We start from the raw sequence: 27,827 nt of genomic DNA on the forward strand, positions 1-27,827 counted from the left end.
ATTAATCCAAATTAAAGTGAGGTGGCCTAGACTTTAAACTATGGATTCTGTGTCCCCTTTCCCCCTCACACCGTGACTCTACTACACAGGGTTTCTCACCAGGTGGGAAGCCCAGCAATGTGCTGGGGCCAGCTAGCTCCGGCCCCTGGTTGTTACACTTTCAAGAATTTTATGACCTGGTTGTTAGACAGTCATTACTAAAAATTAATTTTTTTACTAAATTAATTACTAAAAATTAAATTCCAGTTAAATACGTTACATTAAAATAAAAGTAATGCATATTCAAAACTCATCATTTCCTATTTCACTATTATTGATGCTCTTAAAGTTATTTACATCTATTGTATCTGTATGAATGCAATACTACTTTAATGCAATAGTTTAAAAAATCAAATTGGCAAACTACGACCATGGGTTGTCTATTTTGTAAATAAAGTTTTATTAGAACCAGGGCCAGGATTAGGAAGAGGCAGAGTCGCCCAAGTGCAGGGTCAGATCCTGTCTTTAAAATTTTTATATTTCGTCAAACGTATATTTTTTTGTATTGCATTACTTTTATCTTGATTACTGAGTTTTGCTTTGTTTTGGCTTCACCCTAAATTTAGGGACCCTCATCCTGGCCCTGGGAAATAGTATATGACAGTGTGCTAGTAGACATCTCTTCTTAACCCCATATTCAGTGAGTTCACATTGGTGGCTTGAAAATCAGCCACGGTGGGAGTATTTACACCATGGAAATGAGCAGACTACACCCCAGGGCCTCAGAAAGTCAGTAACAGCACACCACGGGAAGCGTACCCAGTCCCCTCCTGCCTCCAGGTCTGTATTATCTGCGTTGTTCTCTCTAACATCTTCCCCCATTCTTCCCCTGGAAAAGCCCAGCTCCTCTTCCAACTCCATTGGGGATCTTCCTCTGAGTTTTTCTCCTGCCTTCCCAGCAGAATGGCCACAGCAGTCTACTCTGTGACTCCCACTACTTTATATTTGGGGGACCAGACAGCAGGACGCTTGCGAGTGCGGCTTTTGGTGTCAGACATGCCTGGGTTTACATCTCGCTCAGTCACTTGGTGGCTGAGAGGCCTCAATCCCACACTCGGCATATCTACTTTGTTTCCTTGATGAGAGTAAGTTGCTTGGAGGTAAAGCCTGGGTTTGCATCAATTTACGGTTCCCAGCATCCAACAGAAGCTGTTACAGAGAAGACCTTGGGAAATACAGAATGGATGGATGATGGAAGGAAGAAAGAAAGGGAGGGAGGGAAATATGAGTCTAAAAGTCTATTTAAATCATGGGGGAGACAGCGGATCAATTCATATGTACATGAACTCTCATCGACTCCTCACAGCAAACATGCTGTAGGTATTATTATTATCACAATTTTTCAGATGAGGAAACTGAGGCACGGGGGGTGAGTGAATGAATAAATGAATGGATGAGCAAGAGAGTGAGTGGGTGAGTAGGTGAGTGGGTGGGTAGATGAGTGGCTGTCCAGACTAGACAGCCCTACCCCTGCCTTTGTGTGATCCCACAGCTGAAGATGAGGCTCCCGCCCCTGCCCACCCCCATCAAGCAGCACGGGGCCAGGCCACCAACGTTGCTGAGTATTTATTTTGTCCCAGGAGTGATGCGGGAAGCAGACCGGGGACAGGAGTGGGTGATCTTGTGCAGGAAGAGGGGCGTTGGGGGCGAAGGGGATAGCAGGCTGGGATCACTGATTGTCGAAGCAGAGGGCTGAACCCTGGGGGGAGGCAGACTGCTCCCCTCCCCCAGGGGTTCCAGGGGCTTCTGGGTATGTGCGTGGTGGGAAAGTTGGCAAGTTATCATGGTTGGCATAATGGGGGTGGGGGAGAAGGCAGGAAAGCATCAGGAGATTGGGGCGGAGGAGTCGGGGGTGGGCAGTTAGCGGTCAGAGAAGGTTTAAAGGTGGGCCTGGGCGTGGCTTTGGCCAGGAGTCTGGGGTCAGGGGCTTGAGGGTAGGGATCAAGGCGCAGGCGGCGGTCTCACTCGGTCAGGGGGCCGCAGCGAGTGCCACTGGGCAATGGGCCGACGGGGGTTGGCCAGCATGTCTGCCCAGTGCCGCAGGCCAGCCCCACCGGCCGCTGCCCCCACGGCCACCCTCCCGATGGCCTCGTTCTTGCCCAGCTTGTCGTAGTCCAGCACAGTCAGCTCCACCTGGACCTTCTGGGGTGGGCAGGGGAGAAGAGGAGACAGGAGAGTGGAGGAAGGAGGCACAGGGAGGGGGTCGGGCATCACTGCTGAGGAGACCCTCTCCCTAGCAACCAGAGTTCCGGGGGGCCTTCCCTGGAGCTCAGACGGGGGAGCGGGTGGGAGGAGAGAGGGGCGGGGAGCCCTGCGGTTAGGGGGATGCTCTGGAGTCCCTCTTCCTGCGAGGTCAGATTTCAAAGGAGATAAACCCTCAGGACCCCATTGCTAAGGGTTTGTTAGGAGCCTCTTTAGGGAGCAGCCTCCTAAGCGGGGCAAACCTTCAGGACTCTTAAATGGGTGGAGAAGCCAGGCCTGAGGCCTGGCTAGGCCCTGTCCCCAAAGAGTTGTGGGGAAATCTCTATTCTTAGTGACCATAGCTCCTGGGGCGGTGGAGGAGGTGGGGAGGCGGGGCGGCATCCTGGTCTCCCTTGCGGGGCGGGGCTTCCGAGTATTACTGGGGCGGGGCATCCTGGTTTCCCATAGGGGCGGGGCTCCCTGGTCCTCCTAGGAGGAAACTGAGATTGCCAACACAGCCTCACACCCCTAGGACCTGGCCTCTGCAAGTTGCTAAGGAGCCTCCCTTCCCCTAGCAACGGCGTTGCTAAGGGCCTGGGGCCCTGGGGGAAGGGCTGTCCTGGCAGGGCTGTGGGGAGGTGTGAGCTCACCTGGACCTGGTCACAGGGCACCTCGAAGCTGAAGGCCTCGTTGTAATACGGGTTCAGAGTGTTCTTCTTGATGGTCGTTTTCTTCTTCCGCACCTTTTTCCCGCCCTGCAGCAGGTGGACCTTGACGTACGGATCTGGGGGGAGGGAGGAGGAGTCTTTATAGCCTCCCCACTGTTGAGTCCAGGGGGATCAGACTGAGGGGAATGCGTGAGAGGCTTCTTTAGAACAACATAGAGACACCCCATGCAACCCTCAGGTCTCCCTCTCTCCATGCCCAAGTCGAATCCATATCCTCCCACAGCAGCCTGGACCTCCCTCTCCCCCAAGGGACCCTCAGAGCCCAGAAACTGCCAGCACCGTAGCCAGAGAACCTCCCCACCACCACCACCACCATCTCCTGGCTCCCCACACACCTGACAGCCCTCCTACGTCCATCTTCTTCAGGTTTTTAGCTTCCAGGACGATGACGGTGAGCTTCCCGGCAGTGGGGACATAGCGCAGGGAGAAGCAGATGTCCCCCAGTTTTTCCTGCTAAAAGACGGAGAGGGACCCATCACCCCAGCGCCCCCTCCACATCCATCTTCTCTCCGACCTTTCTTCCCTCCCCCTCGTCTTGGAATAGAATGGTCTAGAGTTAAGACCCCAGTGGTACAGTCCAAGGGGCAGGGGAGGCTACAAGGTCGAAGCCCTGCCAAAAGAGCGCTCGGAGCTACCCCGCTGCCGCACGCAGGTGGAAGGACCGAAGGGCCCGGGAGGTCTGAGACCTGATTGGCCCAGGGTTGTGGTGGGCGGGCTCAGCCGTGGGGGCGTGGTCCACGCATGCTCACCTCCTCCCGCGGAGCCGCCTGCAGCTCCCGCCAGGCCACCACCGGCCGCCCCAAGTCCACGGAGCTCATGGGGACTCGCACCTCCCCGATGGCATCGTTGCGGGAGAAGCGGTCGAAGTCATACACCGCCATGACCAGCACCCTGCCCCCCAGCTCCACGTAGGGGACCTGGGTGAGGGGGTGCGCAAAGAAGAGAGCACAAGGTGAAGAGGAGGAAGTCAGAGAGAGAGGAAGTGGGGAACAGCGCATCCAGGTAGAAGGGACAAATGGGACACCCAAGGACCAAGGGAACAGCCCAGGGGACAGCAGTGCCCCAAAGGGACAACCCAGGGTCCAGTGGAATAGTCTCGAGGGCTGCTAGCTGCCACCTGAGATGTGGCTGCCTCCAGAAAAAGTTGAAGGGGTCGGTCCCCAGTGTTCCAGGGACTGGGGGCAGGCTGCTGAGCGCGGGGCACTGAGGCCGGAGCTCACCTTGAAGGCAAAAGTCTCCCCAAAGTGTGGGTTCAGTGTCTGCCGATGCACCTTGGTCTCATGCCGCCTCCGCTTGTCTGGCAGCAGGTAGACCCGCACGTAGGGGTCGGAGGAGCCACCCAGGTCCAAGGCTGCCAACCCCTCAGCTTGCAGGATGCCCACCAGCAGCTGTACAGGGGTGAGGGGACCCTCGTCTTAGCTCTCCTTCTGGAGCCTCCTCTAAGAAAGAGCTAGAACCCCTGGGCCCCTCCCCTCCAAAGCATCCCCCTCCTCCACACCCACCTGGCCACTCTGGAAATCATAATCCAGTGAGTACTGCAGGCGTCCTAGCTCATGCTTCTCTGCCACCTGCTTCCCTGGCCCAGATGGTGCTGGCTCCAGCTCCTCCACTTCTGGCTGCACCTTAGGGAGCCAGGGGCAAGGGCATGTGAACTCTTCCCCTGATCGTGGTAACCTCCAGGCCCAGAAGCCAAGGGAGGCTCACAGATCTCCAGGACTATACCTGAGCACTTGCAGGCTAAGCAGAGCCAGTGTTTGACTAGTGATGTCTGCCACAGGCAGGGACTAGCCATGGTAATACTCCTTACAGTACCTTTGTCAATGTTTGATTAGTGATGTCTGCTATGGGCTGGGAATAGACCTGGGGACACACATGCAGTGTGTTTGTCATGCCTAGACTAGAAAAACAAGTGCTGAGAGTGTCTTATTGCCTTCAGGGGGGATGCAGGAGATTTTATTTCACATGCTAGTAGATGTGTTGGGGTAGTTGTCCACATTGCCATGTTGATTAATGATCTCGCCACAGAAAAACATGGAGAAATGGCATATTTACTGCGTATTTGCCATTCTAAACTACAATAATTGATTTCTCCTGAACCTAAGCCACCAATTTTCAAAATTCAATGTGAATCAGAATTCCCCTAAGGAGTGTGGTAAAATGACTTCACTTTAGAGACTCTGACTTAGAAGGTCTGGTGCAAGATCTGGAATTTGCATTTCAACAAGTGCCCCACAGGTGATTCTGATACAGATGGTCTCTGGAGTCCCTGGCTTAAGGGACAGGGGTGGTGGATACCAGGACCCTAAAGGGCATCCCTTATGGGTAATAATTATAACAGCTATTTGTTGAGAAGGGACGGGGGGAAATACTAGTTAGGGACCACGAACTTAGGGCTCAGAGACAGATAGTGAATTTCCCAAGGTCATACAGCTGGTTCCTCTAGGTTGGAAACCTAGGACTCTCTGGCTCCCAGGTGAGCACCATTCCACTCTGCATTCAGCGGCCTAATGCTCAGATCCTTGCACGTGTAGCCTTTTATTTTCCACTCGAATGGCTTCTTCCAACCCAGGTTTCTTTCATCCTCTCAAGGCTGCCATACAACCTCCTCCCTGGTCTCCTTGTCCCAAATCTGCCCTCCATATGTGTTCCAGAGTATTCATCCTAACACCCATCTGACCCTGTCCCTCTGCTGCTCAAAACTCTTCCACGGCTCCCAGTCACCCTCATTATGTGTAGATACTGCTGAATTCTCCAGACGCCTCATTCTAGAGCGAAGTATATCTATATTCTATGCCCCAGCTATTGTGAAAAATGACTGTTCTCCAAATAGGCCTCAGAATCTAGATGCCAGGCCTCAGCACATCTGAGCTGGAATGTCCTTCTCTCTGCCCTCAGTTAACTCTGTGTGCCCCTTGGGTCTCAGTAGAGAAGTCACCGCCGGGAAGGCTTCTCGGACCCTCCAGGCTGTCAGGTGGTTTCTCTGCACTCCCATATGCCCCATATTGCCCTAATGGGGCACACACCACCCTGTACTGTGACTGAGTGTGTCTGACTTCCCCACCAGACTGGAGGTTCTTGTGAACAGTGACTAGGTCTGGTCCATCTCCAGGTTCCCAGAGTCCAGTTTAGGGCGAGGCACATACGGGAGATGAGGCAATAAGGTGGGCGTAGGAGGGAAGGGAGTGGGGACTGAGGTTGCTGGGCCATGATGAGGAGCAGGGGTGCAGAAAAGGATAGGGCTGAGGGGCTGGGCCAGCCACACCTTGTCTATGTAGCTGCGGCCCAGCTCCCTCACTTCCTGCAGGTGGACCTGGGCTTGGGCCTGGCTCTTCTTGCCCATCCTCCTCCGACAACGCTTCCGGTAGAGACAGAAACAGCAGCTGAAGACGAGGAGGCCTGAGACCAGCACGATTGTGGCCAGGGCCCAGGGGGGCACTGCGGAGGGCACGGAGACAACACTGAGCCCTAGGAAGTAGCCTGGCTGATTCAGTCTGGATTACACGTCGAAGCTGTAATCCTGACCTTGTTTTCCCTCCAGCCATTTGCACTCCATTCCCCCCCAACACACACATACCGTGTTTTCCTTCCAACTGATTTCACCCATAAAGCAATTTGATGCCCTAATCCAGGCTGATACCGTCCAGATTTTCTTGCCTATTAGTTCCACCTCCCCTTCCACCCGCTTTCTAATTTCTGCTCAACTCCCGATGCTCTTAGAAGCCTTAACCCCTGCCTGGGCATCAGTTTCCCTGTCTTTAAAAGAAGGGAGAGGTGGACCTTCCAATTCACCAATCCATCCAAGATTCCGTTCCATTTCACATCCCTTGATCTGGTTCTTGATTTTCTTGCAAACCTGTTCCTTTTCCATTTCATTTAGATTGCAGTCCAGGATTCCGACTACGATCCCACCCGGATTTTCCAGCCCGCCAGCCCGAGTACGCCCGGACCGAATCCCGCCCAGGAGAATCCTGGCTGCGGTTTCCCTCCGCTCTCGACCCAGGTCTTGCTCACCAGGGCCGTGGCTGATGCGACTCGAGTCAGGAGGTGTGTCAGGCGCTGGAGGCCCGGGGGTTGAGGGCTCCGGGAACATGGCGGCGGGCTCTCACAGTCCTTTCTGCGAAGGCACCCAAGCGCCCTAGCCCCCCACGCCCACCCCGTGCGTCCCTTGAGTCCTTCGAACAACAAAGAACTCCAACTCCCATCGGCACGTTGGGCGACCAGCCGCACAGGAATCGGCAAGCCGCCGGGAGGCATGCTGGGGGTTGTGGTTTCAGCTTCCCAGCGACGTAGGGCGGGCGCTGGAGGTGGGCTCCAGGAGCTAGTTCCATCCCAAAGGGACGCCTTCTCCCTCTTAGGACCCCCCCCCCTCCAGGAATCCCACTGACTTCCCCTCTTCCTTGTCCCTCCCCAGGGCCTGAACCGGAAATGGGCAAAGGCGGGCGTGGGAACTAGCGGACCGGGTTGCCCAGAGCAACGGCTGGCTCCACTCGGGCGGGGTGGGAGCAACGCTAGTTACCTTGGCAACGGTCTGTTGCCAAGACAACGGGCGGGGCTTACGCACAGAGGCTGAGTCTGGGCGGGGCAGGCTCGAGCAGGCTCCCTCCGAGCCCCGTCGGGCCTGATACCTCAGCCCCGGATCCCGGGACAAGCGAGGATGGGGAGGGGGCGGCCTTGCCAGTTGGTCCATGAGCCTACAGCTGCCTCCTCCCTCCACATCTGGCCCTAGGAGCGGAGATTCAGGCTTCCCCCTCCTCCCACTCTTGCGGGGAATGTAGGGGGCAGGGGGCTACCTTGCTGCTCTGCTGGGCCCACATCCTCCTCGGCCTGTTTGTCTCTCCCTTGCATCCCTAGCTCTGTCTTCACACCTGTCCTCGTGACTGCCTCGGCCTCCTCTTCTCTCTCTTGACTCCAAATCGAGGTCTTCTCTATTTCTGTCCGTCCCCCATCGGTCCCTCGCCCCTCTCCCGTCTGTGTCTCTCTCGCTCTCTGCCTGTTGTCTGGTCCCTGTTTCCCGGGGTCTCTCCCCCGCCTGCTCCTCCCTCCCCTCTGGCTCTTTGTCTCCACACCTGTGTCTAAATCCCAATCTCCCCGTTTCAGGATCCAGCCCTCCTACTCCCTCTGTTGGTCCTTCCCAGTGTCCCCCCCACATGCACACACATCCCATTTCTCTAGGGATGGGAATGAGGTTGGGGCTTAGGGAGCGGGACCCAGAGGCTCCTACCTGCTCAGCGGCTGGACAGGACCCTCCCGGGAGACACTGAGGCGCCGGCCCCGCCCGGACCCCGCCCCCGCACGCGGGCGGCTGGCGCTGTCCTGGGTGCTGATCGCGGAGCGCGATGGGGCCAGGGCGCGGCTGGGCGGAGCCGGGCCGATGTGTGTGTGTGTGTGTGTGAGAGAGAGAGAGCAGACAGACAGACAGACAGACAGACAGAGACAGACAGAGACAGAGAGAGACAGAGAAAGAGACAGAGACAGACAGAAACAGAGAAAGAAAGAAAGAGGGCGTGTGCGCGCGCATGCGTGTTCCGTCCCTGGTAGGTGGAGAGTCCCGCCCCGCCCCTCGTCCCGCCCACGAGCCGGGAACCACCAGGGCGCCCACTGATGTTTATCCTGGTCCCCCAGGATTTTCCGCCTTCTATTCCAGCCCCCCCCTCCGCACCCTCGGTACTGCCCAAAGAACCGGGCACCAGGATACCTGGTCCTAGGACCCAGGAGACCCTCTCCGGAGACATTAGTGATCAGATACCCAGACAGGAGATTTGGCGTGAACGTCTCCAGCAAATCAGTCCCAGACATCACCCCACCCTCTAAGTTCCCATATCGCCAGGCCCAGAAGGCAAGTCCCCACGCTCCTAGTTCCAGGGAACGGCGTCCACACTGCCCAGACCCTGAACACAGAAGTCTGGACCTCCAGCCTTCACTGAGAAACTCAACCATCCAAACCTCTGTTTTTTCGGGTGCAAAATTGTGAGTCCCTCTAGGATGTCTGCCTCAATACCGAAACATTAGGAGCCCACCTCCACCCCCACGCCAATATTATTTCCAGACCCATAAATCCACTGGGGCAAGTGTCTCTGGGGAGAACAGTGATTTAATAAATTATGGGATAGAAAAAAAAATGTACAGGCAATGAGGTGCAGGGAAACCTCAGACCCTGGAAGACTGATTTTGTTTCTCGAGTAAAAGATGAGCAAGATCCTGCCTGCCCTTGCTCCTTGGGTAGCCAGATTTCCAGACCCTAGTTCTTTCCTTCCTTGGAATTCAGCTTGTTTCCTTGAGACCCTGCAGCCCGGGCCTCCGGGGTCCTCCTCCCTCAAAGAATGAGGAAATCCTTGCTCCCATCCCTCCCCTCTGAGGAAGCAGGAATCCAGCATCCCAGCTTCCACCTGACCTCCTCCCCCAAGGAAATAGTTTAGACTGCCAGCCCCCTCCTCCTGCAGGGCCCAGGAGTCTGGGACCCCAGCCCTCTGCTCTCCCAGGGGTCCTGGAATCTGGGGTGAAGTAGGGATGCAGAGTTTGATCCTAGCTGGGCTGGGGTCTCAGCCCTCCTGCAGCTTATGCCTCCTGCTGCTCGGCCTGGATGGCGGCCACATTCTTGTAGAGCAGATTCTCATACATGGGCTCCTTCTTGGCTGGGATTAGGGAGGACTGCTGGAGGAACCGCAGGATGCACTCGTGCAGGAACACGTACTGGGCCTGGGGAGGGGCCCCACGGGGTTAGGGGTGCCCTCCTGAGGCTTGGCTTGCCTTCCACCAGGGCCCCCCCCCACCTGCCCTGTGCCCCTCAGGAGCCCCATCACCTCAGTCTGCACCATCAGCGGCCGGCTTTCCCTCATCTTCTTCAAGTAGCTGAAGGGCCCCACGAGACCCTCACACTCCAGCTGCCGCAGGAGGACGTCCAGGGCGATGAGGGTGCCCGTGCGGCCCACACCAGCACTAGGCAGGGACAAGAAGGGGTGAGGCCACGGGAGGGGGGAGTCTCAGCTGACTGGAGGGGTCTGCTTGGGGAGCACCCAGGGCTCATGGTATTATTCAGGGAGACACTGTTCTGGGGATACACTGTAAGTGGAGGTTACTTAATTAAGCGGAAACTAATTACACACAACTCTGCCCTGAGTTCCTTCCATCAGCTAGGCCCTGTCCCAAGGTGCATTTTCGCTCCTCCCGTGCCTGAGAGGTAGGAGCTATCTGCATGTCCACTTTACAGATGGGGCAATGAAGGCTGAGTGAGGTGAAGTCACTTGTCCCAGGTCACTCGGCTAATAAGTGACAGAGCTGGGGGTTCACGCATGGGAAGATGAATTCCCAAGCTGATAATCCAGAAAAAACTCTTTAAACATAAAATTAACCATTTTGAAGTGAACAATGCAGTGGCATTTAGTACTTCACCATGTTGCGCACGGCCACCTCTAATTAGTTCTGGAACACTTTCATCTCCCCAAAAGGAGACCCCATACCTGTTATCAGTCTCTCCCCATTCTCTGCTCTCCCCAGCCCCTGGAAACCACCAATCTGTCTTCTGGCTATGTGGCTTTGCCTTGGGGACATTTCGTGTACAGAGAATCATGCGCTATGTGACCTTTTGTGTCTGGCTCCTTTCACCCAACATGCTGCTTTCCATGTCCATCCACGTCATCGAATGAATCAGTGCTTCATTTGTTTTTATGGTTCAAGCTAATCGTCCTAACCTCCACATGCAAGATTCCCTTCTGCACTTGGGGGAAGGGATGACATTCTGCTGGGGACACATCCAGAGGGTACTATCTGGGGACAGGGCAGGTGTTAGGACACAGTTCAGCAGAGAGATGAAGAGCGCCACCATGGACATCTGCTCGGCCGCTTACTACTGGCCTTGAACCCGGTGACTTGAGTTTTCTGACTGTCTCCTTAGCTCTGCCACGACGAGGAGCCCCTTTGGTCATGAGGGTGCACTGAGGATCAGCAAGACTGTGGCTGTGAGGTTTCCATCACAGAACCAACACATGTCTGTGTTCCCTGAGTGTCAACTCTCACCAAAAGCAGGGCTCCCATTTCAGAGGCTGGCTGTCATTCAGGAGCAAGCCCCTCCTCATCCCCCTCCTGGATGCATTTAGTGAAATCTCATCTATGGAGGCTTCCGTAGATGAGCAAGACCCAGCCCAGGAGCCCAAGAGGTGTTTCAAATGTTTCTCACAATCTTTGTCCGCTCCGCTCCTCCCCTTCACTGCTTCCTCCCTTCTGCTCCTCCTCAACCTTTTCCTCTTTCTTTCCCGTCTTCTCACCCTTATCCTCATTCACTGCCCCCTTACTTTCTGCCTCCATCACCTCCATCTCCTTCTCCTCGCTTCTGTCTCCTTCCTCTACAAGTTCCCGAAGACCCAGATACTCCTGTTTTCTGAGTCCCAAGGGGGTGGTTCTCTCACAGGGAGGGGGTCCTCACCTGCAGTGCACGATGGGGGGGCCTCCCCCCATGGTCTGGTTCAACCACTGCCGGAGCATCTTCCAGAAAGCCAGCAAGGGGTCTGGGGAGTGGGGGACGCCATGGTCTGGCCAGGTCATGTAGTGGAACTGACGCACAGATAGAGCCTTCTGCTCTTGCATCTAAACCGAAGGCGGGTTGGGGAGGGAGAGCTGAGGACCAGGGCGGCTGGTTTCTGACTGGTTGGGGCATCCCTGGGGCACACCGCGGTCCCTTGGGGGAGTGATAGAAGGTTAGACTTCATGGGAAATTCTGGGGAAGGGGCTGCCCTGGAATGTCATGGGGAGGAATTGAGGGCCAAGACAGGGCTGGTCAGGCGGGGGGACTTACGTGCCAAAGCTTCAGGTCTCGTACTGTCCAGTTCTCCATCACCTCCTCATCCGTCAGGGTCACTTGTAGGCTCCCATGGGTGCAGGGCTGGGCATCTAGAGGCCAATAATGCTCACACTTCACCTGGGGAGTACTGGAGGGTCAGAGACACGAGGCCCCAGAGAACTTACCCCGATACCCCTCTGCACTGTGGCTCTTGCATTCAGTGCCGGGGAATCCCTCCCGCCCCAGCCATGAGGCAAGACCCACAGGCAGCCAGGAGTAGATTCATCCCAGCCCAGAGGACCGCTCCTTCCCAAGGTCATTGGGATCAGCTTCGCCCCATACATGGACCAGTGGATGGACTGGGGGAGATGGAAGAGGCTGGGGTCATATTGGAGGGAATGAGTGAGGTCTGGGTCAAGGTCTACACTGGGATCAGTGTCCCAGACAGGGTCACAGGTTGGAGCTCAAGGGTCAGCACCCAGGAGCCAGGTCTCCTCTCACCCGGCCGGACTCCACACAGTTGGTCAGCATGACCAAGGTGTGGCTCTGCTGTTCCCACACCAGGCGCCAGAAGTCACCCACGGTCTGGGGCAGGGGGCCCTGGGCTGCAATGAACTCCTGGGGACTCCAGAGACCCTGGTTGAGAAAAAGAGGCAAATCATGACCCCCTCAGACCTTTATCTTCTCTGGCTCACTCAGCATCCTCCCAGCTCCCAACCACAACCTTACAGGTATGAAGCTGGCGTTGATGTAGTCAGAGCCTGGCTTCTCATGGAGGGGCTCCAGGGGCACGCGGGACCAGTCATCTACCGGGAGAGGCCAGCATTAGCAATGCAGAGAGAGGGGCGAGAGACCCGGAGAGACTCAGAGAGGCATGGAGACAAGACTGAGACGCAAGGACAGAAAGTCATGCCGAGGTGCATACAGACACTGGGAGCTCGGAGAGCGACAGAGGGACCTCAGCTGGGAGGAGAACGTCAGGGGGCTCTCAGCTCACTGGTGGCAGGAGCTTTGTCTCTCACAGGGGATAAGGGATGGGACCAGGGATGGGGTGTTGACAAAGTCACAATTGGGGACAAAATCATAGAGGCTTGAGACTTACAGGGCAGCACGTTTCTGTAACGGTTCTTGGCGCTGTTTTCTGGAGCTAAGGCCACCGTCTGAGACTGGTTGTGGCCCTCCAGGGCCAATTGCTGGGGGCAGAGGCACAGCAGGGATGCACGGACATTAGAATTTCTCCACCTTCTGCCGGGCACACCCCTGCTGCTCCCCTTGCCCCTTGCACCCTGGAATTCTATGCCACCCATAAAAATGGAATGTACAAGTACCACCATCCCTGCGGGGCATTTGGGAGGGTTGGGGGGACACTGGGGACTGGAGAGATGGGTGGGAGAGAAGGTGGCAGAGGAAAACATAGGTGTTTCTTTAGGACTGACCCAAGGACCCATCTTTAGTGTAAGATTTAATGAGTCAAGAGATAATCATGCCTGAGAATTTCTGTGTCAGCCAACAAAGTATGTGTCGCTGGTTCTGTTTAATCCCAAAGGTGTGAAAGGTCTGGGGTGGGCTGGTGGGGTTCAGATCAGCCTCCTCTGTTCCACTCTACCTGGTACTCGTTTGCAAAACCACAGTTGCTGTCCTTCGCATTTTCCCTGACATGGTCAGCGAAGTCTTCTGCCTGGATGTCCCCTGTAAAGCTGTGGGTGGGGAGCCAAAGAGTTTAACCTCCTTTAATCCTATTCTCTTGGGATAAAAGAAAAGTTGTTTTTTCATTGTTTGTTTATTTTTTACATCCCCAGAACTTATTTGTCTTATAACTGGAAGTTTGTACCTTTTGACCACTTTCACCAATTCCACCCTCCACCTCTGGCAACTACCAATCTGTTTTCTGCATCTATGAGCTCGATTTTGTTTGGTTTGGGTTTTTTTAGATTCCACATATAAGTGAGATCGAATAGTACTTGTCTGTCTCTGTCTCACTTATTTCACGTAGCATAATGCCCTCAAGGTCCATCCACATTGTTGCAAGTGGCAAGATTTCATTCTTTTTCATGGTTGAGTAATATTCTATCACATATATACACCACATCTTTATCCACTCATCCATCAATGGATGCTTAGGTGGTTTCCAAGTCTTGGCTGTTGTGAATAATGCTGCAATGAACATGCGAATGCAGATGTCTTTTGATAGTGATTTTGTTTCCTTTGGATAAATACTCAGAAGAGGAATGGCTGGATCAAAAAAGGTATTTTTGATCCATCAATTCCACTCCCGGCTGTATACCCCAAAGAATTGAAAGCAGGGTCTCAAAGAGATGTTTGTGCGCTCATTTCATAGCAGCATTATTCACAACAGCCTAAAGGTGGAAGCAACCTAACTGTCCAACTGATGGATGAATGGACAAGCAAAATGTGGTCTATCCATACAATGGAATCCTATTCAGCCTTAAAGAGGGAGGAAATTCTGACACATGCTACAACACAGATGAACCTGAAGAACATTGCACCAAGTGAAATAAACTGGTCACGAAAGGACAAATACTGTATGATTTCACTTATATAAGGTATCTAGAGGAGTCAAATTCATAGAGACAGAAAGTAGAAGGGCGGGCGCCAGGGCTGGAGGAGGGGGGATACGGAGTAAGGGTTTAATGCAGACAGAGTTTCAGTTTTGCAAGATGAAAAGAGTCCTGTGGACGGATGGCGATGACAGTTGCACAATAAAGTGAATGTACTTAACACTGCTGAACTGCACCCTTAAAAATGGTTAAGATGGTAAATATTAAGTTATGTGTGTTTTACCACAATTAAATTGTTTTTAATTCAAAAAAAAGAAAAGGTGTTTTTTCTCCCATTTAGGGCCACTCCCTTTCTCCTGGGCTCCCATTCCCTCCCACCTTCTCCAGCCATCAGTCCTTCCCTCACTTCTGTGTCCCCACCCGCTCCTCTTTCCCTTTTACTTGTAAACAGGCTAATCTCTCTTCTATATAAAAAAAAAATCTTTGGACCTCATGAAGCTCCTCCTGCAGCTCTTTCTCTCTCTTCCCCATGGAATATAATCTTGTGAACAATGTCTTGACTCGGTTTCGAAGCTGGGACTGGACGCCAGTCACTTCCCCTTCTTGAGCAGCTGATTAAATTCACATCCTCACCGCCACCTCTATCAGGATGTCACACTCTGGGCCACTGCCCACTCACCTGCCCTCATCCCCCCAAGGCAGGTACCAGAAAACCATAGGGACAACCCCTAGGGCCCAGAGGCTGCTGAACTCATTCAGACTAAGACTGCTTGCCTTGCATTGCCCATTCCTTCCTCCAGAAACCTAAATAAAGGCTCTTGCTAGGTCTCTTCCACCTCCCTCTGCTCCCGACCGGCCCTGGTGCTTCCCATGCGGCTCTGCATGATGTGTAATAAACCATCTTTTCAACGGCACTCGCCTCTGATCTGTGGGCCTTATCATAACTAAACGATGATAAAACCTATTACAACACCTCTTCACATTCGGACTTCTCGCAGGGACCAGTTTCCTCCACCTCCTTTCTACACTTCACGGTGGCCTGGTGTCTACACCACTGCTCCAGGGGAACGTCTTTTTCCAAAGTCCCCTTATCTTATCAGCCTCCTCATCTCTAATTCCAAGTCCCCTTCAGTCGGTCCTTCAGGTGACCGCATGGCGGCATTCCGCACCCAGGACTGCTCCTTCCCTTTTTCTGGATCTGTGATCCCATCCTGCTTTGCACCACCGCCACCACCTCTCCGGCCACTGCTTCTCCGTCTCCTCCTCCTCTGTTCATCTTAAAAGGTGGCTGTTTCTGGGACTGCACCCTCAAGCCCCCTTTTCTCACTGGACACACACCTCTTATGGGCTTTGTCCACTTTCGTAGCTTCACCTTCAAATCTGTACATCTGTGATTTCTGAATTTCTCTCGCCATTTCCTACTTCTCACTCTCCCGAGCTTCCGATCCATTTTCCCACCCACCTCCTGGAATCTTCACCTGGATGTCCTGGAGGATTATAACGGGGACATCCAAACATGCATGTGGAGGTTGGGGATGGGGAAATGCTCAACATATAGACAGGGCCAGACTTGGAATCCAGTGAATGCAGTGACTTGTTGCAGATGCCACACAAAGCAGATAGGCACAGGGTAAGGTGGCAGGAGGTCAACATTATTGGGGTGGGATGCGGGCCAGGACAGATTCCACGGCAAAGAAGAAACTGGACATCATCTTCCCCACGCCTGTATTTGGTCTACCTTGTGCATCTGCTTCTGATGGCCACTGCCTCAGGTTACCCCTCATTCTTTTGCGCCCAGGCCATCACAGCTGTTCTCCCAACTTCCCTCCTTTCCCTGTCCCGTCTCTCCTCTATCAATCCCTGGGCGTTTTTCTAACATACAGATTTGACATTATTGACCTGATCTAAAGAGGACTCAGAACGATGAAGAATTTGCACAAACTTTCTCCTGAACCATTGAACTGTGGATCCAACTGCCCATTCAACGTCTCCACTTGCATGTCCAACAAGCATCTCAAACTTAATGTGTCCACAACTGAGCTCCAGATACTTTCCCCCCAAGCTGCTCGCCCATAGTCATTTCATCTCAAGCAGCAGAGATTCCAGTCTTCCTGGTGCTCAGGCTAAATTCCTTAGAGTCACTCTTGAGCCCTCTCTGAATCTCATACCACACATCCATCCTTTACAGATCTGCTGTTTAAACACTCAGACTATATCTTGAACCTGACCACCTCTATACATTTCCTGGTTCAAGACCCCATCACCTCTTGTTTGGATTATTACAAGCTTCTTCTTCTATCATCCTGCTTTTGCCTTTGCTTCTTAAATATGTGAGATTGTGTCACTGGTCTATTCAAAACCCTCCCAAAACTCTTATCTCAGAATAAAACCAAAGTCCTTACTTTAATCTATAAGGTCCTACCTAACTGGCCCCACCTGATACCTCTCTCACCTCATTTCCTACTACCTTCTACCTTCCCCTTCATTCATGCTCCTGCCTCAGGGCCTTTGCACCTGCTGGTCCCTCTGTCTGAAATGCCTTTTCCCCTAAGATGTGCACATGGCTCCTTCCCTCACTTGCTTCAAGTTTGTGCTCAAATGACTTCCTCTTAATCATCGTCTTAGGAAGGCTTTTCCTGGACACCCTCTGTAAAATAGTCCTCTACCCTTCCTGTTAATTTGTCTCCAGGTAAATGTCACATTCTTTATTGTCTTTTTTATTAATGTTCTCTTGTGCTAGAATGTACTCTCCATGAGGGCAGGAAACTTCGCTTAACTCACTGTTTCCTTGGTACCTAGAACAGTGCCTGACACACAGTAGGTGATCCCTGTCACAGAGGTCATTAGGCTTGCGTGTGTGGATTCACTGACCCTGCCCTCTAACCCATCCAGTGACCAGCAAGCACCCCTTGATTTGACCTGAGAGTGACTCTTTTGGATGCTCCCCAAAACCTCCTGCTCACCAACAGTCCGGATCCATGGGCGCTGCTTTCTTCTCACTCTTCTTACGTCTGGGAAAAGGATGTTGGGATGCAAGGCTCAGGGAGCGAGGATGGACCCAGGGGTCCTCATCCTTCCCCCAGCCCCCACCCTCCAGATAGTGTGAGTCCTGCGTCAAGTCTCACCTCCTCTTCAGGAAGAAAACCAGTAGGCCCACCAGGATGAGAAGCAGAAGGACACCAATAATGGCTCCGGCGATGACCCCTGGGGGAGGGAGCATGGGCAGCATTAGAGCCCTGGTCTTGTCGCCTGATGTCCTAACTCTCCTAGGTCCATCCTTGCTCAGAGTGTGACCAGAGGGCTTACAGCGTAGACGCAGGGGCAGAGAAGGGAAAGGAGAAACTTCCTGGATAAAGCCTCACCTCCCACCCAACCTTTCCTCTCAGACTCTTGGTTCCCGAGGAGCCTGATCCAAAGACATCATTTTTCAGGTGACGTGGCTCCTGAAGATTGACTCTCCCCTCCTTGGCCTAGACTAGTGGTTCTCAGTGTGAGTGATTTTGCCCCCTGGAGACAGCGGGCAATGTCTGGAGACATTTTTGGTTGTCACAACTAGGGTGGTGGTGCCACTGGCATCTAATGGGTGGAGTCTGGGGATGCTGCTAGACATCTTACAATGCACAGGACAGCCCCCTGATGCAGAGAGTGACCCAGCCCAAGATCCAAGAGGATCTGTGCTCTCAGAGACACTTTTTGCTAAGCGAGAGACACTCCTGGACAGTGGGATCCACTGAAACCCAGTTTGGAGTGGCATCCATTTATCATTTCATCAACCTTCAGTCTCTCTCCAGATCAGAGACTCAATCTTATAAGAAGCTCTGATTCCTAGGAAGCGACTGATGGGGTCCAGGGAAGCCTATGACCATGGTCAATGGTACATGATCAAAGATTTCCTGAGCATGAAGTTTGAACATCTTCAAATACCCCACCGATGAGTGAAAAATGGTGCGGCCATGTTGGAAAAAAATTTGACAATTGTTCAAATGGTTAAACATAGAGTTACCATATGACCTAGCAATTCCACTGCTAGATATATACCCAAGAGAAATGAAGACATACATCCACACAAAAATGTGTACACAAATGTTCATAATAGCATTACTCATAATAGTCACAAAGTGGATACCACCCAACTGATCCATCATCGGATGAACGGATAAACAAAATGTGGTCTATCCATAAAATGGAATATTATTTGGCAAGAAAAGTAATGAAGCACTGATATACACTACAAATGGATGAACCTTGAAAACTTGATACTAAGCGAGAGAAGCCAGTCACAGAGGACCACATATTGCATGATTGTATTTTTAGGAAAAGTCCAAAATAGGTAAATCTATAGAGACAGAAGGTGGATTTAGAGATTGCCAATGGGATGGTTGTTAGGGAATTGGGGAAAAATTAAGGGGCAATGGCTAAAGGGGATGATTTTTCTTTATGGAATAATGAGATGATTCTAAAGTTGATAGTGGTGATAGTTGCACAGTCAGGGAATAGACTAGAAGCCACTCAATTGTACACTTTAAGAGGGTGAACAGTATGTTATACGAATTCTATCTCAATAAAGCTGTTTTAAAATGGCAGGAAACAAAACACAAACAAGCCAAAAGGCCCCCATGTGTTGGTGAGACTCCCTCACAACAGAGCCTGAGGGGGTCTAGAGAGACTTTCACCAAAGCCCTCTGTCCCTGTGGGACTCTGCTCACCTGCACTGTCGGTGTGGCAGATCTCGGAGACAGGCAGGGCCCTCATTCCATCCCAGACAGTCGTAACGGTGGCTGGGTAGGACCGAGCTGGCTGCAGACCCGACACAGACACGCCCTTCTCACAGGAGGAATTGTCCTGGGAGTCCCGCTGCACACCCACCTGCAACTCAAAGGCCTGGTAGCCTCCTGGGGGACAAGACCAGGTCAGGATGACCCCATAGCCCCCAGGGATGCTGATGCAGGAGATGATGGTGACGGGATCCGGAACTGGATGGAAGGGACAAGAGGAGTCAGTAGGAGACATTCAAGGTGGCTTTCCATCCCTCCCCATGTTCACCACCAGTGATGCCGATTCTCTGAGAACTTGCCCATCCTTTCCCTCCCCCAAACCAAAATACCTCCCCATCCCTCATTTCCTGTTGTCTTCAAATGGATACACAACAGGTCCCCTCAAACTGCAACTCCCATGAGCCTTTGGACCCTCTATATCACTGCAGTTTATGAAGTCATGACCCCCATGGCCTGATGGGATTTGTAGTCCACGCACCCCTCACTGCCCCCAAGGTCTGACCTAAGCCCCTCCACAGGTAAAAGGAGGCCCATCTCACCTGTGGACACGTGGAGGCTCTGTTTGGAACTGGTTACATTGTTCCTCTCTGCCCACACGCTGAAGGTGTACAGAGTCCCGGGCTCCAGGGCCTTCACCTCATACCTGATCCTGCCTGTCTGGTTGGTCTGAAGTCCTTGGAGACCTTGCCCCCTCTCAGGATGTCCCTCACTGGCCCACTGGACCCAGTATATGTAGAGACGAGAATGGGGGTCTTGGGGGGCCTCCCACGACAGAGTGATTGAGTTGTTGGTCTGAGTTTCATTCTGCAGATCCGTGACTTCACTGGGAGCTGAGAAGTGAGGATAGAGGCTCAAGAGGCTGGATTCTAAGGACGCTCACATCTGAGCCGGCTCATACCCTCTCCTCACAGCAAAGCGGCATGGTCTAGACCAGTGCTTTTCAAATTTATTTTCCATTATTTGGCAAGAAATTCACTCTTGTGAATACGTAGGTCCTGGCTCAGTAGGTGTGGGACGGGACTGAGAGTGTGCATTTACAATCAGTTCCTGGGAGATGCTGGTGCTGCCCACTCTATGAGCAGCAGGGATCCAGATCAGTGCTTTCCAGGAGAATGTCTAGAAATGGAAATGCTCTTCCACTGCCCAATAGAGCAAGCACTAGCCCAGTGGGATTCTGGGAAGGGGCTGGGAGCCCCTCAACAGAGCTCTTGAGCATGAGAAAAGTGGAACTGAATTTGTAATTTTATGCAGTTCTAGTGAACTTATATTTAAATAACCATGTGTGACCAGTGGCTATCATATTGGACAACAGAGGTCTAGAGCAGGGGGGCTGTCCATGACAAAGTGATGGAGCTGGTGGTCTAGCTTCCATCCTCAAGACTGTGACACAGTTGTGAACTAGAAGAGTCAGAGGGTCAGAGTGTCCACATTCCATAGCACCTCAGCCCCCACCCCCAGAGCTCAGGGAATATGCCTTTGGCCCCCTACACAGCCCTGGTTGCTAAGGAGAGACACCCTTCCTGTTATGGTCTGCATTCTAGAAAGTCCTAGACCCTGACTGACCCCCTTCTCAGAACCTGGAGGCCCCTCAGATGCCTTTTCTTCATCTCCTGCTCAACGTGAACCAAAAGGTACACTGGCTGACAGAATGTGCCATATTCTCCTGTCAACTCTCCACCATGCCTATCACCTCCCATTAAAAAAAGAAAGAAAGAAAGAATGAATGAAAGTGAATGGTGGCTGCCTGTCACCTGTGGTGGCATTGAGCGTTTCCCAGGAGCTATAGACTCCATTCTTCTCCGCCGACACGGAAAATTCATACGAGGACCCAGGTTCCAGTCCATCCACAGTGACATTGGTGTTTGTTGTGCTTCTGTTCTCAAGTTTGTCACCATCACCAGTCCACTGGATCCAGTAGGTGTAGTCCTGACTGCCAGGGTCATCGGGCGAATCCCACCTCAGGGTGATGGAGCTGGTGGTCTGAGCCTCCACGCTCAGGTTCCCGACAGGGTTGGGGGCTGAGAAATTCGGAAGAAGGATCCAGTGTCAGCAGAGGGGCTGATCACAGAACAGCCAGTGGGCATATTTTGCCCTCAAAATAAGTTCCTAGTCCTGCACAACTTCTGGTCCAGGAGATGTGGGGTGTATGGTGTAGACCAGCGCTTCTCAAGTTTAATACATAACACTGCACACATAACAGTGGGGATCTTGTTACAATGCAGGTCCTGACTGAGCAGGTCTGGGATGACACTGAGATTCTGCATTTACAATCAGCTCTTGGGGGATGCTGAGGCTGCCCACCCACAGACCATACTTTGAGTAGCAAGGACCTAGACCAGCACTTTCTAACAGAATGTCTGTGATGATGGAAGTGCTCTCCCACTGTTCAATAAAGCAGGTGCTAGCCAAGGTGAGACTGAGGGGGCACTGGGAGAATGTCAACAGAGCTCTTGAGCATATTAAAGGTGGAACTGAAGTGGCAATTTTTGCAATTCTAATGAACTTGAGTTTAACTAGATCACACGACTAGTGGCTATCATATTGCACAATGGAGGTCTAGAGCAGGGGGGCTGTCCATGTCAAAGTGATGGAGCCGGTGGTCTAGCTTCCATCCTCAAGACTGTGACACAGTTGTGAACTAGAAGAGTCAGAGGGTCAGAGTGTCCACATTCCATAGCACCTCAGCCCCCCAGAGCCAGGGAATGTGGCTTTGCCCACTACACAGCCCTGGCTGCTAAGGAGAGACACCCTCTAGTATGACAGTCTGCATTCTAGAGAGTCCTAGACCCTGACTGATCCCAACTCAGAACGTGGGGGCCCCTCAGATGCTCTTTCTTCATCCCCTGCTCAATGTGACCCAAAAGGTACACTGGCTGACAGAAGGTTCCATATTCTCCTGTCAACTCTCCACCACGCCTATCACCTCCCATAAAAACAAATGAAGAAAGAAAATGAATGGTGGCTGCCTGTCACCTGTGGTGGCACTGAGATTATTCCAGGAGCTATAGACTCCATTCTTCTCCACAAACACGGAAAATTCATACAAGGACCCAGGTTTCAGTCCATCCACGGTGACAGTAGTGCTTGTTGTGCTTTTGTTCTGAGGTTTGTCACCATCACCAGTCCACTGGATCCAGTAGGTGTAGTCCTGAAGCTCATCGGGCGCCTCCCACCTCAGGGTGATGGAGCTGGTGGTCTGAGCCTCCACACTCAGGCTCCTGACAGGGTTGGGGGCTGAGAAATTAAGAAGAAGGATTCAGTGTCAGCAAGGGAGCAGATAAAGGAAACAGCCAGTGGGCATATTTTGCCCTCAAAATAAGTTTCTAGTCCTGCACAACTACTGGTCCAGGAGATGTAGGGTGTATGGTGTAGACCAGGGCTTCTCAAGTTTAATACATAACACTGCATACATAACAGTGGGGATCTTGTTACAATGCAGGTCCTGACTGAGCAGATCTGGGATGAGACTGAGATTCCGGATTTATAATCAGCTCCCGTGGGATGCTGGGGCTGCCCACCCATGGACCATATTTTGAGGAGCAAGGCTCCAGACCCACACTTTCCAATAGAATGCCTGCGATGAGGGAAATGCTCTTCCACTGCCCAATACTGCCAGCACTAGCCCAGTGGGGGACTGACAAGAGACTGGGAGGCCCTCACCAGAGCTCTTGAACACATGAAATGTGGAACTAAATTTGAAATTTTAGGCAATTCTTTTTTTTTAAGATTGGCACCTGAGCTAACATCTGTTGCCAATCTTCTTTTTTTTTTTTCCCTTCTTCTTCTCCTCAAAGCCCCCCAGTACATAGTCATACATTCTAGTTGTAGGTCCTTCTAGTTATGCTATGTGGACGCCGCCTCAGCATGGCCTGATGAGCAGGGCCATGTGTGTGCCCAGGATCAGAACCAGCAAAACCCTGGGCCACCAAAGTGGAGAGCATGAACTTAACTACTTGGCCACAGGGCCAGTCCCAAAATTTTACACAATTCTAATGAACTTGTATTTAAATAACCACATGTGACTAGTGGCTATCATATTGCACAATGGAGGTCTAGAGCAGGGGGGCTGTCCATGACAAAGTGATGGAGCTGGTGGTCTAGCTTCCATCCTCAAGACTGTGACACAGTTGTGAACTAGAAGAGTCAGAGGGTCAGAGTGTCCACATTCCATAGCACCTCAGCCCCCACCCCCAGAGCTCAGGGAATATGCCTTTGGCCCCCTAAACAGCCCTGGTTGCTAAGGAGAGACACCCTTCCTGTTATGGTCTGCATTCTAGAAAGTCCTAGACCCTGACTGACCCCCTTCTCAGAACCTGGAGGCCCCTCAGATGCCTTTTCTTCATCTCCTGCTCAACGTGAACCAAAAGGTACACTGGCTGACAGAATGTGCCATATTCTCCTGTCAACTCTCCACCATGCCTATCACCTCCCATTAAAAAAAGAAAGAAAGAAAGAAAGAATGAATGAAAGTGAATGGTGGCTGCCTGTCACCTGTGGTGGCATTGAGCGTTTCCCAGGAGCTATAGACTCCATTCTTCTCCGCCGACACGGAAAATTCATACGAGGACCCAGGTTCCAGTCCATCCACAGTGACATTGGTGTTTGTTGTGCTTCTGTTCTCAAGTTTGTCACCATCACCAGTCCACTGGATCCAGTAGGTGTAGTCCTGACTGCCAGGGTCATCGGGCGAATCCCACCTCAGGGTGATGGAGCTGGTGGTCTGAGCCTCCACGCTCAGGTTCCCGACAGGGTTGGGGGCTGAGAAATTCGGAAGAAGGATCCAGTGTCAGCAGAGGGGCTGATCACAGAACAGCCAGTGGGCATATTTTGCCCTCAAAATAAGTTCCTAGTCCTGCACAACTTCTGGTCCAGGAGATGTAGGGTGTATGGTGAAGACCAGCGCTTCTCAAGTTTAATACATAACACTGCACACATAACAGTGGGGATCTTGTTACAATGCAGGTCCTGACTGAGCAGGTCTGGGATGACACTGAGATTCTGCATTTACAATCAGCTCCCGTGGGATGCTGGGGCTGCCCATAGGCCATATTTTGAGGAGCAAGGCTCCAGACAAACACTTTCCAATAGAATGTCTGTGATGATGGAAATGCTCTTCCATTGTCCAATATTGTGGACACTAGCCCAGTGGGAGACTGAGAAGAGACTGGGAGCCCCTCAACAGAGCTCTTGAACACATGAAAAGTGAAACTGATTTTGCAATTTTATGCAGTTCTTATGAACTTGTATTTAAATAACCACATGTGACTAGTGGCTATCATATTGCACAATGGAGGTCTAGAGCAGGGGGGCTGTCCATGACAAAGTGATGGAGCTGGTGGTCTAGCTTCCATCCTCAAGACTGTGACACAGTTGTGAACTAGAAGAGTCAGAGGGTCAGAGTGTCCACATTCCATAGCACCTCAGCCCCCACCCCCAGAGCTCAGGGAATATGCCTTTGGGCCCCTACACAGCCCTGGCTGCTAAGGAGAGACACCCTTCCTGTTATGGTCTGCATTCTAGAAAGTCCTAGACCCTGACTGATCCCAACTCAGAACCTGGAGGCCCTTCAGATGCTCTTTCTTCATCTCCTGCTCAACGTGAACCAAAAGGTACACTGGCTGACAGAATGTGCCATATTCTCCTGTCAACTCTCCACCACACATATCACCTCCCATTAAAAAAAGAAAGAAAGAAAGAATGAATGAATGAAAGTGAATGGTGGCTGCCTGTCACCTGTGGTGGCATTGAGCGTTTCCCAGGAGCTACCAGTTCCATTCTTCTCTGCCCACACGGAAAATTCATACGAGGACCCAGGTTTCAGTCCATCCACGGTGACACTGGTGTTTGTTGTGCTTCTGTTCTCAAGTTTGTCACCATCACCAGTCCACTGGATCCAGTAGGTGTAGTCCTGAGAGTCAGGGTCATCGGGCGCCTCCCACCTCAGGGTGATGGAGTTGGTGGTCTGAGCCTCCACGCTCAGGTTCCTGACAGGGTTGGGGGCTGAGAAATTCGGAAGAAGGATCCAGTGTCAGCAGAGGGGCTGATCACAGAATAGCCAGTGGGCATATTTTGCCCTCAAAATAAGTTCCTAGTTCTGTACAACTTCTGGTCCAGGAGATGTAGGGTGTATGGTGTAGACCAGCGCTTCTCAGGTTTAATATGCATACATAACACTGGGGATCTTGTTAAAATGTAGGTTCTCACTCAGTAGGTCAAGGATGACACTGAGTTTCCGCATTTACAATCCACTCCTGGTGGATGCTGGGGCTGCCCACCCATGGCTCACCATTTGAGTATCAAGGATCTAGACCAGCACTTTCCAATAGAATGTCTGTGATGATGGAAATGCTCTTCCACTGTCCAATATTGTGTACACTAGCCCATGCGAGACTGAGAAGAGACTGGGAGCCTCTCAACAGAGCTCCTGAGCAGGTGAAATGTGGAACTGAATTTGAAATTTTATGCAGTTCTAAAGAACTCAAGTTGAAACAGCCACACATGACTAGCAGCTACTATATTGGATAATAGAGGTCTAGAACAGAGGAGCTGTCACGTGAAGGTGAGGGAGCTGAGCTTCCATTCTCAAGACCCTGACACAGTGGTGAACTAGGAAAAGAGTCAGGGATCAAAGTGTCCACATCCCATAGTACCTAACCCCCCAGAGCTCAGAGAACGTGCCTTTGTCCCCTACACAGCCCTGGCTGCTAAGGAGAAACACTCCCTAAAACGATGGTCTAGAAAACTCCCCCAGCCCCTAACTCAGAGCCAGGAGGGCCCATGGACAATCCCTGGGATGTGGCCAGGCTTTCCTGCAGACTTGAGGGTCTGGCCCAGTGAGGCCTGGGGACGTGTGGGCCCCGGCTGTGGGCAGAGAGAGGCCAGTCATCTCCTCAGTCATCTCCTGCCACCTCCCTCCACGCAAAACAAAAGGGAACATAGCAGAGAGTGGATTTTGGGTGGGTCTACCCTGGGAACCCTCGACCGTCTTCCCTGGGCCTGGTGCTCTGTCCTCTGTCCATACGGAAGATTCACAGGAGGACACTGACTTAAGTCCATTCACTGCGTAACTGGTCATTGTTGTGTTTCGGGTCTCGTTTTTGCCCTCTCTCCAGGCCGCTGGACCCAGTAGGTATAGTTCTGAGGATGTGGGTCCTGGGGCGCTGCCCAGCGCAGGGCGCTGGAGCTGTTGGTCCAAGTCTCCACGCTCAGGTTTCTGACTCGGTTGGGGGCTGAGAACGGGGAAGGAAGGTGGGGTGAGAGCAGAGGAGCAGACCACTGGTGTCCCGTCCACTACCCTCAGTTTTTGCCCCTAGTCCAGAAGGGACCGCTCCCATCAGTGCCTGCAATGGATCCCTGCGTCCTCCAGGGCCCCCTCAGAAGGTGGCAGGAGTTGAGGTGCAACCTCTTTGTGTGGGCGGTGGACTCAGCAGGGGTCACTCACCATTGGCCCTGGCTCCTGTCCAGCTGCACAGCCCCTGGGGAGAGCCCAGAGAGGGAGCATGAGACTGTGAGCCTCACCTTCCTTGGCCGGGGTGAGATTGCGGGGCTGGGCCAGCGACCCCCTGTCCTTGCCCCCATTCCTGGAGTGACTGCTGCCTAAGGGAGAGGAAGGACCCCGTGCAGTATCGCCTCCTGCAGCCTAGGCTCTGACAAAGATCACTCCAACGTCAGTCTTTTCTGGGTGTGTGTGTAGGGGGAAGGCGCAGGAGCATGGCAGGGGCGGGGCTCCAGGGACCCAGGAGCCAGGGTTGGTTCCACCGATAAGGCCAGGAGATAAACACAATGGTTTCACTTCCCGAAAAATATGGCCTTGGAGGACTAGGGGCAGGGAAGTAATCAACAAACTGGGAACAGAGGGGGAGACTGAGGCTGGGGACCAGAAGGCAGACATCTGGTCTGAGAGAGGAGGCTGGGGGCCTGGACCCTTGGCCTAGTCTGAGAGAGGAGGCTGCGGGTTCTATTCTCCTGGGTCTGAGGAAGGAGGGGCTGGGGTCTGTTCTCCTGGGTCTGAGGGAGGAGGGGCTGGAGGCCTGGACCCCTGGGTCTGAGGGAGGAGGGGTTGGGGGCCTGGACCCCTGGATCTGAGGGAGGAGGAGCTGGGGGCCAGGACCCCTGGGTCTGAGGGAGGAAGCGCTAAGGGCCTGGACCCCTGGGTCTGAGGGAGGAGGGGCTGGGGGCCTGAACCCCTGGGCCTTTGGAAGCATAGCTGAGTCTTGCCAGAAACCAGCGTTTTCTCTCACAGTCAACACAGCAGTATCTCAGAGCCCAGGTGTAAGACTCCAGGACAACGTCACGCACCAGCCTAGAAGCCTGCTTCCTCCTGCCCAGAATCATCAGCTGCCACTCCCTCAGGACCCCAGTTCAGGGATCCCAGCTCTCTCTTCCCTCAGACCCAAGAGCGTGCCCCCAAACCACCCCTCCCTGGGACCCTGGCACCCCTCCCCCGGGGCTGGGAACACTCACCAGCAGCACCAGGCTCCCGAAGGCCCAGAGGCCCCCGCCAGCCCTGGTCATGTCTCAGACACTGCCGAGGGACCCAGGTGTCCCAGCCCTGGACTTCCACCTGCTGGACTTTAATCGGCACAATTTCCCCTTTCCCAGCCCCACGGTGAGGCCACAGGCCAGGGCGGGAGGGAGGAGGAGGAAGTGGAGGCTCCAGTGTGAGAGCTCCCAGCCCCGCCCTCGCCTGGGTCCTCGCCTCCAGGCGGTCCTGCACCCCTGGCCACGGGGTCTCCCGTCCAGCCCCCTCTTCTGCCCACTTTATCCCGCCAAGGCCGCGTCCCCACTTGGTTGAAGTAAGACACCCCGGTAT

At 53.0% G+C, this 27,827-nt stretch overlaps 2 protein-coding genes across 10 annotated transcripts; both read right to left on the minus strand.

Moving 5' to 3' along the window:
* Positions 1-1,590: 1,590 nt before the first annotated feature.
* Positions 1,591-9,052, minus strand: SYT5 (synaptotagmin 5). Of its 9 annotated transcripts, none has more exons than XM_070558572.1 (10): positions 8,170-8,460; positions 7,510-7,670; positions 6,960-7,083; positions 6,211-6,383; positions 4,451-4,570; positions 4,169-4,336; positions 3,698-3,865; positions 3,284-3,398; positions 2,871-3,004; positions 1,591-2,181 (listed from the first exon to the last, which is right to left on the minus strand). In XM_070558572.1, exons 3-10 carry the CDS (start codon positions 7,036-7,038, stop codon positions 1,981-1,983), a joined length of 1,158 nt encoding a protein of 385 aa, XP_070414673.1. In that variant the 5' UTR covers positions 7,039-7,083; positions 7,510-7,670; positions 8,170-8,460; the 3' UTR covers positions 1,591-1,980. The 9 variants fall into 9 exon arrangements, with proteins under 9 accessions (XP_070414673.1, XP_070414670.1, XP_070414669.1 ...); XM_070558569.1 differs by having other exon boundaries at positions 3,284-3,401; positions 8,170-8,458; XM_070558568.1 differs by lacking the exon at positions 7,510-7,670 and having other exon boundaries at positions 3,284-3,401; positions 8,170-8,498.
* On the minus strand, positions 9,022-27,827 carry PTPRH (protein tyrosine phosphatase receptor type H). The gene is made up of 18 exons (XM_008538021.2): positions 27,479-27,827; positions 26,457-26,490; positions 24,749-25,015; positions 23,507-23,773; positions 21,989-22,249; positions 20,767-21,033; positions 19,555-19,845; positions 18,947-19,213; positions 17,366-17,444; positions 17,204-17,251; positions 13,328-13,418; positions 12,824-12,914; positions 12,451-12,527; positions 12,223-12,357; positions 11,737-11,859; positions 11,368-11,528; positions 9,749-9,884; positions 9,022-9,644 (listed from the first exon to the last, which is right to left on the minus strand). Exons 1-18 carry the CDS (start codon positions 27,527-27,529, stop codon positions 9,504-9,506), a joined length of 2,787 nt encoding a protein of 928 aa, XP_008536243.2. The 5' UTR covers positions 27,530-27,827; the 3' UTR covers positions 9,022-9,503.

Source organism: Equus przewalskii, chromosome 9 (assembly GCF_037783145.1).
Source record: "Equus przewalskii isolate Varuska chromosome 9, EquPr2, whole genome shotgun sequence".
Classification (NCBI taxonomy): Eukaryota; Metazoa; Chordata; class Mammalia; order Perissodactyla; family Equidae; genus Equus; species Equus przewalskii.